The sequence below is a fragment of the Gymnoscopelus braueri genome (genome assembly GCF_963280865.1).
Source record: "Gymnoscopelus braueri genome assembly, chromosome: 8".
In the NCBI taxonomy this organism is placed as follows: Eukaryota; Metazoa; Chordata; class Actinopteri; order Myctophiformes; family Myctophidae; genus Gymnoscopelus; species Gymnoscopelus braueri.
The window spans coordinates 7,133,648-7,152,325 of record NC_137609.1 but is presented as its reverse complement, the minus strand read 5'-3'; the positions used below and the strand labels follow the sequence as shown (position 1 = coordinate 7,152,325).

Below are 18,678 nucleotides of genomic sequence, written 5' to 3'. Positions count from 1 at the left end.
ATTTCAATGCAGAAATATTATTATTATTGTTCTTATTATAATGTTTAGACTGATGCTGGGTTCTTGGTTTACCTATAGGATCCTAGATTACTGAGGCACTACACTGTCTCTCTGCATTTTGATGTATTGCCTTGTGTTTACCAGGCTTATGCTGTAAATCACTCTGGATTAAGAGTGTCTGCTAAAATGCCTAACTAGTAAATTGTCCTTTAAACACTGAGGATTTTGCTGTGCAGCCGAGCATTGTGAGCGAACCAACAGAAGACAATGTGAACACGGGTCAGAGCAACAAAAAAAGAACGAAAAATCTATACAAGTCTAGAAGGACATATCGTGTTACGGTCCTGCTTCTTTATGGAGCATGCAATGCCTTTTTAAAGCTAGTACAGGAGCACGCTGGGATAATATGTGCATAGTGTGCGTGTGGTGGTGGGAGGGACTGGAGGCACACAAGCACACAGGAATGTCTTCTCTCCAACGCGCCGTATTTAGCAGCCCGCCCGTACCCCCCTGGGTCCCCCTGTTGTAACGTGGAGATAGCCACGGGTAGAGGTGGAGAACGCAAGGCTCTATACTGGCGCTTTACTGTAAGCAGTAGCACTGTTATGCTCATAATACAGCACATACTGTGAAGGATTAGGACTCTCTGGGTTGCTATCGGGGGCAGAAGCCTCCCCAATCTCCATGTTTTAACCTTTAGTGTTTTTGAGTGTCTGTCCATCCGTTTGAGCACGGCCTCAACAGCTGCAGCTGATTGCAACACAAGGATGCAACCAGTTACACTAATTCAAAGGCACCATTCTCTTCACACTGGGTGTGATTTTTATTTGAATCCTGAAAAGTGAACAGTTTTGGACATGTGAGGGTTTCCACCCGACAAGAGACGATTTAGGAAAAAAACACACCTCTAGGTTCATTTATTTAACCCATTCAATCCAGGAACGCAACTCTGTCCTTTTAAGATTTCTTTGGCTATTCACAAATAGCAGATCTACAAGCTCATAGCACGGCACCGAGTGCCGCGCTATGAGCTTGTAGATCTGCAACAAACAAAACAATCTTTGAATATATAAAAAAAATTAGGCGAACATTTGTAACTCAAATCTTTGCTTCTGGGGGTCCCTGGAACACCACAATTCTTCCAAAATAGCAGATCTACAAGCTCATAGCGCTGCACTCGGTGCCATGCTATGAGCTTGTAGATCTGCTATTTTTGAATAGCCCAAAGAAATCTAAAAATGACAAGAGATGCGTTCCCGGATTGAATGGCATCACTTTAATCAGTGATTAAGGTTAAGATTAAAGTCCTCTTGAAGGTTTGACGCACTCTATTACTGAGCTTTTTCTGATGCTTGTAGCTAGTCTGTCCATTTTGGGGGTTCAACACCTCCATCCTACGGTTTAGTGTATAGACAAAACGTGGCATCTAAAGGTAAAGATGTAGGTCAGGGCAGTGCTACATAACGAGCACTATATATAGAGCCAATTAGGAACCTACGTAAAAGTCTAATAGAGAATTCTACAGCCAGGTTTTCAACACGAGCTCAGCCGTAGATCAAGGAGAATTCTCCAGCAGTAGTAAAAGCCACGGATGATAAAATTACACATCTATGCACAGTGACACTTTCAATCACTGTACCCACTCACACACAGATGCATTGAGGGAGTTGTTAGTTTCAGGTGATTTAAGAGTAAAAGCCACAATCTCTCACTTCAGCGATCAATAATAAAGTTTAATCTGAAGCGCTTCATCCATAAATCTAAGCCTAAAGAATTAAGTAGACCAGTGCAGTTAAAAAAAGAAAACATCTGTTGCCTATTTTTTCTTGCATGATGCAAGAAATAGGCAATAGAACTTCCCTGCACAGGGATGCTTGCATCCTCCTTTCGCAGCATCCGGTGTGTGATACCCGTGCATGCTTAAAAAGTTATGCAAATGTGACGTTTACTTATTCATTTGTACTTAATACAGCTGCTGTGTGCTGTGCGCATCTTCTTTAAGTGCATGATGAGCACATGAAAGCACCAGTCAGCCCCCCAAGCACATGTTTCGATTTGTTATTCCTTTTCAAATCTCTCAACGCAACATCAAATATTTAGTTTTTTAGGTCAACAACAGCGTGCGGTCAGATGAAGTCACAGCATTTGGTGGGTGCGAAATAAGGACTTGTTTGAAATAGAGACCGACTTTCAGAGCGAGCGCCTTTTTTGTTTTGCGTGTCAGCATGCAGACACGCATACACAAAGTCTACTACATATATATACATATGTAGTAGACTGTTGTATACAACATGAAGTGGCCCTTAGTGCACTTTCAAAGACGTGAGAGCCGCAGCCACTTTTTTAAAAAGATTTATTTTGGGGCTTTTATGCCTTTATTGATAGGACAGTAGGCTGACTGGACATGGGGCGAGAGAGAGAGATGGGGAGTGAAAAGGAGCAAAGACCTTCGGGACTCGAACCCACGACACGCTGTCAGGCTACACCGAGCCTGGACCGCTATGCCAGCGGTCATTATCCTCTCCATATATAATTTTTTGTGTGTTTTTTCCGCAAATTAACGCCGTACTTGATCATACTACAGCGTCACACAAAAGCATCAAAAGTAGCAGATCTACAAGCTCGATCTTGTAGATCTGCTACTCTTGAATTTGAATCCTAAAAAAAGTAGCAATTTTGGACATAATGAGGTCCCCCCCCCCCCCCCCCCGACAGAGACGATATATGCTAGATAAAGACGTTAAGTCAAATTACCACCAAACCTACAACTTCAGCAAACACCTTGTGCTTAATTTAAACATAGCTGCTGCCTGCCTGCATGCCGTTATATGGTACACCGGAAATAGCAGATGTACAAGCAGCTTGCATGAGTGCTGCTGGGCCTGACGTGCAACACACGGCTGTGCAACTAAAGTATAAATGCAGGCTTTTATGCTCTGGATATAATAACAGTCCCTATGGAAGGCAGAGGCAGCATATCTGCACGTTGCCATACCTCTTTCCGTTTATCGCCTTCTAAGCCACCTCTCCACTTTTTATTTTATATTCAACAGATCACCGACAGGGAAAAGGGCCTGTGTGCACACGAACACGACACGGCTGCTGCTGCTGCTGCCGTTATGGGACATCCGTGCGCTTCATACAAGCTCTGCTTGGCACAACATCGTATGAATAATATATCCAGAGAGAAGTTCTGTGGTGGAATCGAATTTTTTATATATTTTTTAACCCATTTAGACCGGGAACGCATCATTTGTGTCATTTTAAGTTTTCTTTGGGCTATTCAAAAATAGCAGATAATACAAGCTCATAGCGCGGCACCGAGTGCTGCGCCATGAGCTTGTAGATCTGCTATTTTTGAAAAATCGTGAAAATGTGTGGAAATCTTGGAATATATATTTTTCAAAGCGAATATTTTGTTCCAGAGACGCTTAGAAGCAAATATTTGATTTACAAATGTCCGCAAAAAAATAGAAAAATAAAATATTTGCAAAAATGTTCATGATTTTTCCAAAAATAGCAGATCTACAAGCTCATAGCACGGTACTCGGTGCCGCGCTATGAGCTTGTAGATCTGCTATTTTTGAATAGCCAAAGAAATCTAAAATGACACAGATGCGTTCCCGGATTCAATGGGTTAAGCCTCTGTCTGTCTGTCTGTCTGTCTGTCTGTCTGTCTGTCTGTCTGTCTGTCTGTCTGTCTGTCTGTCTGTCTGTCTGTCTGTCTGTCTGTCTGTCTGTCCCTGCTCCTGCATATCTCTTGAGAACCGCCCCGACCGACCCGATCCGCTTCAAACTCGCCGCGTGTCTCCCGGGGGAACCCGGGGGAGTGAAGGACCAAGTGGGAAGCTATTCGGTCGGTTCGCATCAGCGGTTGTCCAGAAATATACCTATGAATCCGCAAATCTCTTTATCTATATCTATGTGTCTGTCTGTGTGCGTCCCTTTTAGGCCCATAATATGGAGATCTCTGAATTTGCCTGTGTGTGTGTCTGTCTGCCTGTGTGTGTGTGTCCCTTTTATGCCCATATATGGATATCTCTGTATCTGCCTGTGTGTGTGTGTGTCTGTCTGCCTGTGTGTGTGTCCCTTTGATGCCCATATATAGAGATCTCTGTATCTGCCTGTGCTGTGTGTGTGTCCCTTTTATATGCGGATACATGCAGATCCCTGATGTCACCAATGTGACCTCATAGTGACGGACGTCCTAGACTATGACAGAGTGGGTACACTGCACTAAGCACTCCATCCATCACGTCTCTGTCGGGACGGAAACCTCATAATGTCCAAAACTTTTACTTTTACTTAAAATTCCAAAAGCATCAAAACTAGCAGTTTCGAGCTTCCTGATCTGCTACTTTTAATACTTTCGTGTGACGAGTAGTAGGGTGTTCATTATTATTATAAAAATCACACCCAGTGTGAAGTGGGCGGTGTGGTCACAGTGGTCATCAGTGATGGAAGTTCACTTAAAGAAAAGTAATATTGTGGACCAACCATTGTACACCCCTAACTTAAAAAAACCCATAAGTGCATAGTCCTATTTATAGGGCTATGCACATGTGTCATTTTTCACTAGCCAATCACAGTCCTGAATAGACTGTGATTGGCCAATCACGGTGCAGGGTTAGGGGGGTACACTGGTGGCCAATCACAGCGCAGGGTTGGGGGGGTGCAATGTCCAAACCTCACATATAGGGGCGGTTTCACCGCCCAAAAAAATAAAGATAATTTTTGGCTTTTTCTGTCTTTATTGATAGTATGCAGTAGACTGACAGGAAATGGGGAGAGATGGGGAGTGACACGCCACAAAGGTCGTCGGGGTCGGGATTCGAACCCGCGACACGCGTGCCTGGACCCCTACGCCAGCCGACCGGGCAAATAGGGGGCATTCATTTACGAAAAAACACAAAAAGTGAAAATATGGAGTTGAGAGATTTCTGCCCGACAACAACGAATGGGTAGAAGGGTCTCTCTGACAACGAGTTCAACAGGTATTATTGCATAACCGGAAACCGGAGGGCCTCGCCGCGTCTCCCAACGGACGTCGCCCTCGCTCGTACCCGTAACCCCCAGGTTGTTGCACAGGATCAGAGCATACATTATAGTCTACATCTGGAATGTGCATCCATCACGCCCGCCCGCCCCGCCGCACGACACGTGCACATGCTCACACCTCTCTCTCTCTCTCTCGCCCTCCGTCCTTGCTCTCCCTCTCTCTCTCTCCCGGGGTTGGCGTGTCTCGTGCAGGAGGCTGCGTGCTGTACGCTGCTCGCTCGCTCACCACCTCTCTCTCTCTCCCTCTCTCTCTCTCCTTCCTTCCACAGACTTCAAAGAGAGCCTCCCCTCTAAAATGTGCCCCCCCTCTCTCTCTCCCTCTCTCTCTAGCTCCCCGGTGCTTCCACAGGCTGTAGAGAGGGCTGTGGCCTCATTCCCTCTCCTCTGCAGCCTGTCCCCATTGTGTCCCCAGCACCGCCGCTTGCTCGCTCACACAGAGCCAGAGAGAGAGAGAGAGAGAGAGAGAGAGAGAGAGAGAGAGAGAGAGAGAGAGAGAGAGAGAGAGAGAGAGAGAGAGAGAGAGAGAGAGAGAGAGAGAGAGAGAGAGAAGCATGTGGGTGGAAGGATAGAGGACAAGAGAGAGGAAACACAAGAGCTGCTGCCCACGACACCCCCGAACCAAACCGAACCGAACCGAACCGACCGACTGCCCGACGCGCTCCGCTCCGAGCGAAGCCGTCAAATATCACGTCTCTGACGCCGATACCAGATTCGGTTTAACTCCGAGCCGTGTTTACAAAATATACACTAAATGGTACCCTTCCTTACTGGTGTGTGTTTAGTACGCAGTCTGAGCTACAAATGGATAAATGAATCATTGACGATTTTTCTCTTTTACTGTGTGTGTGTGTGTGTGTGTGTGTGTGTGTGTGTGTGTGTGTGTGTGTGTGTGTGTGTGGGGGGGTGCTAAGCTGCAGCCTCCACCTGTCCATCTCCACTGGTGTTTACATCTTCTTCAGAGGATGAGAGAGAGACACGGGGAGGAGAGAGGGTGATTAGACTAGAGACATGCTGGGAGGAAGAAAGAGAGGGAGAGAGAGACAGTGTGAGAGAGAGAGAGAGAGAGAGAGAGAGAGAGAGAGAGAGAGAGAGAGAGAGAGAGAGAGAGAGAGAGACAGTGAGAGACAGACAGACAGACAGAGGATAGGATATGAAACCAGGAACTGGAGGCCTCTTGAAGGTGGTTTGCACCACTCAGATGTGTTTAACTCTTGCTGGAGCTAATCACGGGATTGAGAGAGAGAGGGAGAGAGAGAGAGAGAGGGAGGGAGTGAGAGGGAGGGAGTGAGAGAGAGGGGAGGGGGGGGAACGGGCTTGTTTTAAATGCAAATCCCTTTCTTATAAAAATCGGTTCCGTTTAATAGGATTTCTGGGAAGCGATCCACATTTCCTCGGCAGGGGAGAGAGACAGTGAAGAGGAAAACAGCATAGCGCCAGTCAAACAGCCAGAGAGAGAGAGAGGGGAGAGAGAGAAGCGGGGACGTGGCGAGAGTAGCAAAAAATGAAAGAGCGGCGCACGTCGTCCATGAAAGAGGGGGATTGAGAGACGAGTTAAAGGCTATAAGCTTAGTAGTGTATGTACTCTGCAACGGGGCCGACCGCGGCGCCCGCCACAAAAGAGCGCCGCCGCGTTTTCCCAGGTGAAAAAAAGAAAACGTTTTGGGAGCGAAAAAACATCCTCTTCTAGTTATCTGCTCTGGTTCGATGACGCTGCTGCTGAGCGAGTTGGAAGGTGTTTCTTTTTTTAACCCTTTCAGACCGGGAACGCATCTGTGTAACTACTTGAACCATTATTTTATACTTTGGCTATTAAAAAATAGCAGATCTACAAGCTCATAGCGCGGCACCAAGTGCCGCGCTATGAGCTTGTAGATCTGCTTTTCTTTTTTTTTTAACCGTGAAAATGTGTGCAAATCTTTGAATATATATTTTAACTCAAATCTTTGCTTCTGGTGGGGGTCCCTGGAACAGCATATTTTGAGATGGGGGTCCGCGGCCAAATACACATCATTTTGGGGGTCCTTGAAATGAAAAAGTTTTAGAACCAATGTTTATACAGTAGTAACAAGTTTAAAAAAAAATAATTAGGATTTAGAAGAGATTTGTAGAATCCCCCAGAAGCAAAGATTTGAGTTACAAATGTTCGCAAAACAATTCACGATAAAAAAATAAATAGCAGATCTAGAAGCTCATAGCACGGCACTTTGTGCCGCGCTATGAGCTTGTAGATCTGCTATTTTTTTAATAGCCAAAGAAATCAAAAAAATGACACAGATGCGTTCCCGGTCTTGATGGGTTAATGGTAGAAGTGTAGTGCCAGTGCCACCAAACCAACCCAATACAACCTCTCGTGGCGGGGAGGGGAAAGCGAGTGAATAAAACGCTAAGAGGATGAACAGAAGGCGTCGGCAGAAGGTTGATGACCCCTTTGAGCCTCGTAGGAGGTTCAACTTTAAAGGCTAATTGTCAAAAGGCCTCCACTGGCCCTCCACTGAGGTGGAAGTCGGTCGTCTTTCTGTCTCCAGACAAAAGAGCACTAAATATCTGTTATGTGACTGATTCAACCACACCCACACCCGCCCGATCCCCTACAATCCCTCCTAATGCAGTGGTTCTCAAACTTCTTTATGTCGAGGACCCCCAAAATGATATGTATTTGGCCGCGGACCCCCCATCTAAAAAATATTTTGTTCAAGGGACCCCCCAGAAGCAAAGATTTGAGTTACAAATGCTCGTATATTCAAAGATTTGCAAACATTTTCAAGCTCAGAAAATAGATTGTGATTCTATATTAACACATTTTGCTGAGGACCCCCTGGAACCCCCCAAGGACCCCTGGGGGTCCCCGGACCACACTTTGAGAACCAATCCCCTAATGCATTGAAAATAGCTGGAAAAATAGCTGATCTGCAACCTCGGATTGGCTATTTTTGCCGATGTGTGACATGGCTCAAAACTAAGTACAAAATAGGGAAAACTCTAATCCCGCCCAAACCCAAGACCCTAACCTCTAAAAAAGGTCTAATCCTAACCCATATCCCCCAACCTGAATACCTCCCTACCCCAACTCCCCCAAACCCCATTCAATCCGGGAACGCATCTGTGTCATTTTAAGATTTCTTTGGCTATTCAAAAATAGCAGATCTACAAACTCATAGCGTGGCACTGAGTGCCGCGCTATGAGCTTGTGATCTGCTATATATATATATATATATATATATATATATTTTTTTTTTTTTTCTTTTTTTTTTTTTAAAGCTTGAAAATGTGTGCAAATCTTTCAATATATATATTTTTTTTAAAACAAATCATTTGTAACTCAAATCTTTGCTTCTGGGGGGGTCCCTGGATCAATACATATCTAAAAATGTTGGCCCTCACAAGTGTAGTAATACAAACCACACACACACACACGCGCACACACACACACACATTCCAGCAGGTTGGGTTTCTATGTAACCTGTGGCCAGAAGCCGTTCCACCCCCCACACCCCCCCAGCAGATGTAAAGCTTGCATACCTCTCCACATTAATTAAGTTAAGGCCTCTTCCATGAGCAGCAGCGTGGCCACACGCTGGTTAATATAACGTGACTAATGCAGCGTAACAGTAATAACAGCTTCACTACACATGGCTCAAAATATTGTGGTACAGCATTAATTATAAAGTGCTACAATAACAGAAAATAAAAAGGTACAAACTCGTCTCGCTCAAACTCACGATTAATACCATGAAAAACCATGAGTTCTGGAGCCTTAAAAAGTTACAAATTGTCAGTTGTCAAACAGTTTCGGACAAATGAGGTTTACAACACCCAACAGAGACGAAATAATGAAACATGAAAGACTTGTTTCAGCACTCCAAATTGAGTTTTTTAATTGCCACTTTTGCCAATTAAATAAAGGTCAATTTGGAGTGCTGTCCCAGACTTTATTATTCACAAAGTGCTACAATTATAAATGCATTTCACGGAAAGGCATCCCCTTTTTTTTTGGGAGGATGGGGGGAGTCTGACTACCTGTTTGCATTTCGGCGTGTCATTTATCATTTCCCCCAAAACTCTTGGGCATATATTTCCTTGACAAATTATACGAAACCATAAACATGCAAACATTTATCAAGCGTCAAGGCAAATCACTTAATCCATTAAGACCGGGAACGCAGCTGTGTGTCATTTTAAGATGTATTTGGCTATTAAAAAAATAGCAGATTTATGAGCTTGTAGATATTTGAACATAATATATATATATATACTGTATATATATTTTGAGATGGGGGTCCGCGGCCGAATTCATTTTGGGTGGTGCTTCCATGTCCTTGACATGGAAAACGTTGGAGCACCACTGATATAGCAACATACTGTTAGGATTTAGAAAACATATTTAGATATGCATTTGGCCACGGACCCCCATCTCAAAATGTTTTGTTCCAGGGATCCCCCAGAAGCAAAGATTTAAGTTACAAATGTTGGCTTTAAAAAATATATATATTCAAAGATTTGCACACATTTTCACGATTTTTCAAAAATAGCAGATCTACAACTCATAGCGTGGCACTCGGTGCCGCGCTATGAGCTTGTAGATCTGCTATTTTTTGAATAGCCAAAGAAATCATAAAAAGACAGATGCGTTCTCGGATTGAATGGGTTACGATTGCATCCATGTGCATAATGACGATGGTAGGTCCCCGATCAATCAATCACGCACCCTCATAGAGCATTTTAGAACACACACACACTAAGTACACATGGTTGGTTTCAGCCAGGTGTGCCTTTCATTCAAGACAAGATAATAAATCAATAACTAGAAGTTTGATGAATGTCTCAAAAACTAAATGTTTGGTAAATAAACGAGGTGCATTGCTAGTGTGAGACGTGAGTGGCAAGTTAATATTTTGTATATACTTCGGCTATTGTAAAACAGCAGATGCGAGTTTGTTTGTACTAGATCTGCAAACTTTTGAAAAAAAGTTAGAAGAATTCAAAAATTTGAATTTTGGAAAAGTTTTCAGAGGTTTAACTTTAATGAAATTCATAAAAAAGTTGCCTGTACTTTGTAGTACCACCAAGGCAGGAGAGGTACTGTTCTGTAAACGAAGATACTTATACAGTGTGTGTGTGTGCGTGCGTGCGTGTGTGTGTGCGTGCGTGCGAGTGTGGTTACATCATCACAGGAGCTGTGGTGTGTTGTCACATGGGAGCTTCTTCTGTTGTTGACACACCAGTGAATGATTATCATTGTTCTAAATGAGGTTATTTAAATAAAAAACAGTGTTACTCGACTAAAGCAATCTGGCATGAAAAACCCTCCAACAGGAGAGGTTTGCTGGGACCTTTGTGCTTGTTGCGAAACAGTAAGATTTAGTAGTAGGCAAAACATCTGCATCATCAAACACTAAGGTGCACGTTAAACTCCCTCTCATGTTGAGGCTATCAACGTTACTTAAAAAATGTGCATTTTTAAACCAGCTAAATTGCACAGCGCACCTACTTGATGTGATGTATAGCAGGGGAGGGAGACATAACAGATTAACCTCCTTTCTGTGGAGAAAGGCAGCGTTTTATGAATGCCTTGTCAAGCTCAGCTTTGTTTTTGTAAGAATAACTGTACAGGTGCTCTATTTATGTGATGAAGTATAAATGCAAAATAAAACGTGTCTGTATGTCTTTGCTGTCGCTGTGTTTTGTGTTTTTTCCGTAAATTAATGTCCTACTTGATCATACTACAGCGTCACACAAAAACATTAAAAAAAAGTAGCAGATCTACAAGCTCAAGAGCTTGAGCTTGTAGATCTGCTACTTTTGCTTCTTTTATTTGAATGCTGAAAAGTAGCAGTTTTGGACATTATGCAGACGATATTGTAACGTTTTCGCGACCCCAAGCTGGAGTCGAACCCCGCCCTCCAGCTCGGCAGACAGACCGGCAGCTAACGAGCAACGCCAGGTGAGCTAGCTCCCTTGGAGGAGCAAGTTACGGACCGGGGTCTTTTGCGGGGTCGCTACGCCATTGGTTCTCAAAGTGGGGTCCGGGGACCCCCAGGGGTCCTTAGGAGGGTACCAGGGGGTCCCCAGCAAAATTTGTTTATATAGCGTCACAATCATTTTAACCATATTTTATACTTTGGCTATTAAAATATAGCAGATATACAAGCTCATAGCGCGGCACTCACGCTATGAGCTATAAGCATCTTTTGAAAATAGCAGATCTACAAGCTCTTTCAGCTACTTTCAAATTGCCAAAAAGTATATGACTGAAGTGGTTAATGTATGTTTTGAAATAATAATCGAAATCTACAAAGTAACTAGTAACTAAAGTTTTCAAATAATTGTAGTGGAGTAAAAGTACAATATTTGCCTCCGAGATGTAGTGGAGAAGAAGTGAAAGCACAGAAAAATGGAAATACGCCAGTAAAGTAAAAACACCTCAAAAGTGTAGTACTTGAGTAAAAAATGTACTTAATTACTTTACACCACTGGTTACGTATAGGGGTTCCCGGTCTAATTAAAATAGCGGAGAGGAAAAAAAAAACATCAAATCTATAAGCTCACAACGCAGCACAGTGAGCACACCGTTGGTGCCAGGCAGGAGCTGCTATAAAACAGGGCTTATAAGTGGTTAAGTAACGCTATATGGTTGAACAAGCTCCACTCTGCTTCTGTGCAGATCATATTCATGTGCACGTGATGAGGATTTATGAGGTGCTTGTCGCTCATCAAAGGCCTTAATTAACCCATTAAGACCGGGAACGCATCTGTGTTGGCTATTCAAAAATAGCAGATCTACAAGCTCATATGAGCATGTTGATCTGCCATTTTTTAAAAGTCGTGAAAATGTGCGCAAATCTTTGAATATATACATTTTTTTAAAACTACATTTTTAACTCAAATCTTTGCTTCTGGGGGTCCCTGGAACAAAACCTTTTCATGTCAAGGACCCCCAAAATTATATGTATTTGGTCGCGGACCACAGTCTCAAAATATGTTGTGCGTCCCCCCCGTCCCCCAGAGGAGCAAAGATTTGAGTTAAAAACGTTCGTTTAAAAAATATATATATATTCAGATTTGCAAGAACAAAGAAATCTAACAACGACACACAGATAGATGCGTTCCCGCTCTTAATGAGTTAACATCCAGGCGGCTGGTGGTCACCTTGCCAAGGCGCTCAGAAAAATATGGGTTAGTTATGTTTTCTGTTATATATGACGCCATTAATCACTGAAACTTTTAGTTGACCAGGGGTCCCCCAGGACTCAATTATAGGGTCCCTACTCCCCTCCCTTTGCTTTTTTACCTCTACACCAAATCTCTTCTGGGGAGAGGAAAGCAGGATAACAAGCACAAGCTGCTATGTTCTGTATTTTTTCTGTTATTTTGCTGAATGTTCATCTGCCCAGAATAGGGATGCTAGGGTTCAAGTGGTTACACAACGATGTGGATAGTATCCAAGACAACATGATTGACGCACACACGCACGCACGCACGCACGCACGCACGCACGCACGCACGCACGCACGCACGCACGCACGCACGCACACACGCACACACACACACACACACACACACACACACACACACACACACACACACACACACACACACACACACACACACACACACACACACACACACACACACACACACACACACACACACACACACACACACACACACACACACACACACACACACACACACACACACACACACACACACACACACACACACACACACTAGATTTAAAACAAATGGGGCCAGGCCAGCACCTCCTAAAACACCTCCCTGACCCTCTGGAAACATGCACTCCTAAAACAGCCTTTTGCATTAAAAGGGTGTTTTAGAGAGAGAGAGAGAGAGAGAGAGGAAGCCATCCCAAATGACCTGATACTTTTTATATGAGCCAAAACAAGCATTTCAACATACGTCTCTGTCGGGTGGAAAAACTCATATGTCCCAAAACTGTTACTTTTCAGCATCAAAATGTATCAAAAGTAGCAGATCTACAAGCTCGAAACGCGGCGCGAAGCGACGCGTTTCGAGCTTGTAGATCTGCTACTTTTGAGTGACGTTGTAGTATGATCAAATTAGGGCGTTAATTTATCCCCCCAAAAAACACAAAAAGTTACAATATGGAGATAAGAGGTTACTTTTCTGCCCGACAACAGCGAATTTCTACTCAGGTTTCTTTCTGGTAGGAATCCATCTTTGCCCCAGGTGTGGCTCTCTTTGACACCATGAACCACATCACTTCATCCACTACATAACGAACTGGGGAAGCTGCTGAACACATACTGGGTACACTGGGCTAATGGCCAACATTACTCACAATAACACCAGCTCTGTGTTAGAGAGAGGCAGCTGCTTGCCATTATCTGCATGCACTACCCGAGGCGTACCACAGGGGGCAATGTATGTTCGTCCCGCCATCCCTTTTTTTTGTGGTCACAATATTATACTTGGAAGTATGTATGTATATGGCCTAATTGGTTGTGATATCAAACAATAAGCATATGAACAACCGTAAATATTGAGATCACACTGTTAACTTCACACAACTGCTTGTTCTTCTCTGGGTTTCATTCACAGTTAATATATATATATATATATATATATATATATATATATATATATATATATATATATATATATATATATATATATATATATATATATATATATATAAACTGTGAATGAAACCTGTTATACCTGTTACCTGTTAAAAACTGTTATGTTGAATAGTAACCAACGGGCAGGAATGCAACTGTTATATGCTGCAGAAAAAGCTGGACTGTATTACAGGTATAACTCTGAGAGTCCATTTGGTACAGGTCCATTTGGTTCCATTTGTACACTCTCAGAGTTAAGTAAGCAGTGAGTTTAGACTGGGGTCCCATAAGATAAACAAAAATATGGTATAAAAATGAGGGATCCATGTCCTAATCAATGCATATCAAACTAGGGGACCTTGAAATGCAAAAAGGTTGAGAATAAGGGAATGTAGTCATAATAAAAAAGATGTGTATCACTGCTTTCTTTCAAAATTGGCCTGAAAAAGCATCTATATGGGAGGTAAATGTAATTTTCCCATCTCCCTTGTACATATAGTGTTTGCATTTGTTGATGACATGTATAATTATTGTGTTGATGTGTTATGCTGATGCTGATGAATTGAATATGTATACATATAGGACCACAATGTAAACAAGACCCAAGGACTTTTTTTGTGTTAATCCTTTTAGCCTAAATATACCACGTGCTGTTTACATTTCTGACCAATCAATCAAGTATTTAATCAATCAATCAAAACTCTGAGACCCTTACGGGTCCATTTGGTTCCATTTGTACACTCTCAGAGTTAAATAAGTTTAGACTTAGGGGTCCCATAAGACAGAAATATGATATAAAATAGGGGGTCTTTTTTGATTGATTGAATACTTTATTAGAAATTTGCACAAAAAAAGCACATGAAAGTACAGTTCAATACAAGGTCAGCTAATAGGATTTAAAGCCCAGGAAAGTCTATATGGCTTGTTTCCATTGGGGTCCTTTGTACTCAATTCACAGAGATCCATGTCATGATCCTAGTAATGCATAAACTGTGGGGGTCCTGGTTGAAATGCTAAAAAGGTTGAGAGAATAAGGCATTTAAGTGATTATACTAATGAAACCATTAGACTTACCCTCCTCTGCATGGCTCAGTAGAACCAGATCCAGTAAGATGACCCACAGAACCATCATCCTCCTCTTCTTCCATGTCAGATCCATGATAGAACAAGATCCCAAAATAGGTCAACAACAACACCAACAAAACTCTTGTTTTTGTGGCTGATCTTGGGCTGAATAACAGGCTAAAATAACGGGTCAGCTGGGCCTGGTTGTTGTAGGTCTACCCGCCAACACAACCCCTGTCCACATCTATAAAAAGTTCTCTCAATTCCAACAGTCCAAGATCTACTATAAGAAACTATTTTCAAAATATTTATATAAAAAAGTTAAGACCTGCACTGCAATGATGCCAACATATCAAGTTATATATGACTGTGGGCTGGTTGCAATACCCTAGGCTCTTTAAAAAGACAGCTTTTAATAACTATAACCACGATTTTAACATATAAAATATGATTTAGTCTTTATGAGGGACAATCATTAACAGCTTGTCCTCCTGTTGTTCCACATTCCAGGTCCGCAGTTTATCATCATCACCACAGACTAACTGCATCAGATCAAACTTGTCACTAATGTATCCGTATGGTTAATCAGCTCTCTGTGTCCGTTACTTTGTATCCTTATGGCTTAATAGTCTCGTTGTGTCCGTTATAGATGTTATAGATCCGTCGCTTCGGTTCGATGGAGATGGTTTTCAATCCACAACAAATCACTGTTCTTCAGTTCAACACCACCGAGAAGTTGTTCGAAAAAGAAGGAAAAATACGTAGAAAAAACCCTTTCCCGTCGTTAATGTTCCAGTGGATCCGTTTATCTTCTTAATGTTTAACCGTTGAACATCATGCGGTCTGTTAAAGGAAGGCAGGGTTTTTAGGTTGAAGAGACACACAAATCCTCCGAAAGAAAGAAAGAAAGGTTGGTTGGTTCAGGATTGACCAAAACGTGTAATAATAATAATCTCAGAAAAATGATAAAGCCGATATTATTATCATCGAGAAATCATCATAACTGGATCGATCGATCGATCAATTGGCCGGTCACGTGCGCGTTAATAATAAGGCATTTAAAAGTTGCACCCTGGCTAATAGACTGGTCTCTGTGGTAGACAGAGTGTTGTGTAGATCTGTTGTAAAACACACAGCAGCAGACAGACTGAATGCATTCTGAACCACCAGGCTGAGGCTCCACTGCTGCTGCATGGAGGCTCCGCCCCCTTCAGCATCACGCCCCGCCCTCCCTGACAACACGCCCCGCCCCCCAGTGGTGGAAGAGTTGGCCAGGGCAAACATTTTTCATGTCAAAGACCCCCAAATTGATATGTATTTGGCTGCGGACCCCCATCTGAAAATGTTTTGCCAGGGACCCCGGACCCCCCCCCCAGGAGAGAAGGTTTGTATTAAAAAGTTATCCAAATTATTCTACATTTTCCACAACAAAAAATTAATATTTTTCAAAAATATGTGAGCTTGTAGATCTGCTGTTTCTGAACAGCCAACATATGTATGGATAAGGTGGTTAAAATGATTGTGATGCTATATATGTTAACTACCTTAGTACTTTTGCCCCTGCACCCCAATTAATCAATCAGACAGACAGACAGACAGACAGACAGACAGACAGACAGACAGACAGACACTGGAGTAGCTCCATAAAGAACCTCTCACTCCACTATACAGCTCCGAGATGAGGTTCTATGTCGTTACCTTCCAGAATCGGGTATACGTCCGCCAAGGCTCCGCTGTTTACCCTTTTGTATACGTCGTATCCCAAAAATAATGGTAGATTCCAAGCCGCACGGATGTTTAAAGTTTGGTCCGGAGCATAATATTTTAGGAACGGAGCGAAACTACCCGTTTAAATAGCTTATTTAGTCAGCCTGTGGCCATGTTTCCCATTCAAACCGGAAAACCCCCCTACGTCCGCTGCCAGTACTGCTCCCGGTTTGGCTACAATGGGAAACATGGCCACAGGCTGACTAAATAAGCTATTTAAACGGGTAGTTTCGCTCCGTTCCTAAAATATTATGCTCCGGACCAAACTTTAAACATCCGTGCGGCTTGGAATCTACCATTAGTTTTGGGATACGACGTATACAAAAGGGTAAACAGCGGAGCCTTGGCGGACGTATACCCGATTCTGGAAGGTAACGACATAGAACCTCATCTCGGAGCTGTATAGAGGAGTGAGAGGTTCTATATGGAGCTAACACTGGAGTAGTGTGGTGGTGTTTACCTGCAGAAACACATTGCCCTGTCTCTGTATTATGGTGTTTTCACTGTTTGTTCTGTGATGGGGATGTTTCTGGGCAACCAAAACAGTCAGTGAAAACACCAACATTGGAAATGATTCGTATACATTGTTGTTATTCTCTTGTTATGTAAACACAGGGCAAAGTTACATACTCTGCCTTTAAAGTGTCAAAACTAAAAGTGCTCATGGTAATGCAGAATGTCCAATGTTTCCAAATGCGTCAACATCTTTCAAGAATATTGCAGATCTACAGGCTCACAAAGCAACACATTGTCAGCTTGCCTTGTAGATCTGCTATATCTGAAGAGACAAAGTAAAATGATTAATGTATGTATGTATGTAATGCATGTTTTGTAATAATAATATAAATCTACAAAGTTACTTGTAGCAAACATTTTCTAATAGCTAATTGTGGTGGAGTAAGATGTAACAACATTTGCCTCAGAGATTAAGTTATATATAATATTTGGAAAAATGGACAGACTCAAATCAAGTAAAAGTTAAAATATAAAAAATATATTTAAGTACAGCACTTGAGTAAATGTGTAGGCTACTTGTTGCCTCTATTTCCGTGTGACACCACCATACGATGAATTCTAAATGCAACCGGCCACTGTGGCGCAGAGCATCTTTCTGTTCTCAGTGGAAAAAACTGTCCGCTAGAGGGCAGCAGCAACAACAGAAGCTCAGCGTGTGATTGAATGATGTTTTTGGCCCCGTTTTATAGGGGTTTACAAATGACATTTAATACGTTCAGCTTGGGGATGGACTGAAGCCTGAAAAATGATTAAATGCAGTGCAGAGGCTGCCAGGAAAACTAATCAGGAAAACGGCCGTTAAATATCATCTAAATAGCCTGCAGTCACCATCATTTATAAATGGATGGAATGCATACTGTATGTGTCAGATGTCGAACTTTTCAACAAACAAACAACTTCTATCGTTCATTACTGATTCAGTGGGCTTCTAACATGGGTGGGCCTACTGGGCCCTGCTGGGTTCCTAACATGGGTGGGCCCTGGTGGGCTCCTACCATGGGTTGGCCCAGGGGGTGGGAAATAACTAAGTATTTTTACTCAAGTACTGTACTTAAGTACAATTTTGAGGTATTACTGCATGGCCATTTGTCAAGTAAAAGTACTCATTATGCAGAATGTGCCCATTTCACAAGGTAGCCTATCTAACATGTATTACAATCTTTTGAAAATAGCAGCTCACAACTTGTCGCAAAGCGATGCGTTGTGGGCTCTGTAGATCTTGTAGATCTGCTATTTTCAAATAGCCAAAGTATATATAGGGTTGAAGTGGTTAATGTATGTTTTGTAATAATATTCAAAGTGGTCCATGGCATAATTAGGCCTGCAGGTGGTCCATGGGAACATGTTTTAAAACGTAAATGCATAAATAAAATACCTTCGTTAAATGTATTCAAATACATTTAAATAATCCATAAAATGTAAGAACATATTTTATTTAATGATACTACGTGCAACAAATTAAATAAAGTCAGTCCAGACATTGTTTAATTGAAATATGCGGTGGTCCACAGCCCAAAAAAAGGTTCCATTCTCACTTTATCCATCCTTCCATTAAACTCATATTAACTGATAAAGCCTACTGATCTGATCTTATATATGAGTGAACAGACAATTGATTGAATACTTTATTTAGTACAGACTCACAGAGGTACAATTTTACAATGATTATTAA

The 18,678-nt window shown here is 42.3% G+C and overlaps 1 protein-coding gene across 1 annotated transcript in view; it reads right to left on the bottom strand.

The window, feature by feature from the left end:
• LOC308090563 (ephrin type-B receptor 4a-like) overlaps nucleotides 1-15,845 on the bottom strand; it is a 99,454-nt gene extending 83,609 nt beyond the window's left edge. Inside the window, 1 exon segment of the mRNA XM_080435787.1 lies at nucleotides 14,733-15,845. Coding sequence (XP_080291913.1) covers nucleotides 14,733-14,817 — 85 coding nt within the window. The 5' untranslated portion in view covers nucleotides 14,818-15,845.
• Nucleotides 15,846-18,678: the final 2,833 nt, after the last annotated feature.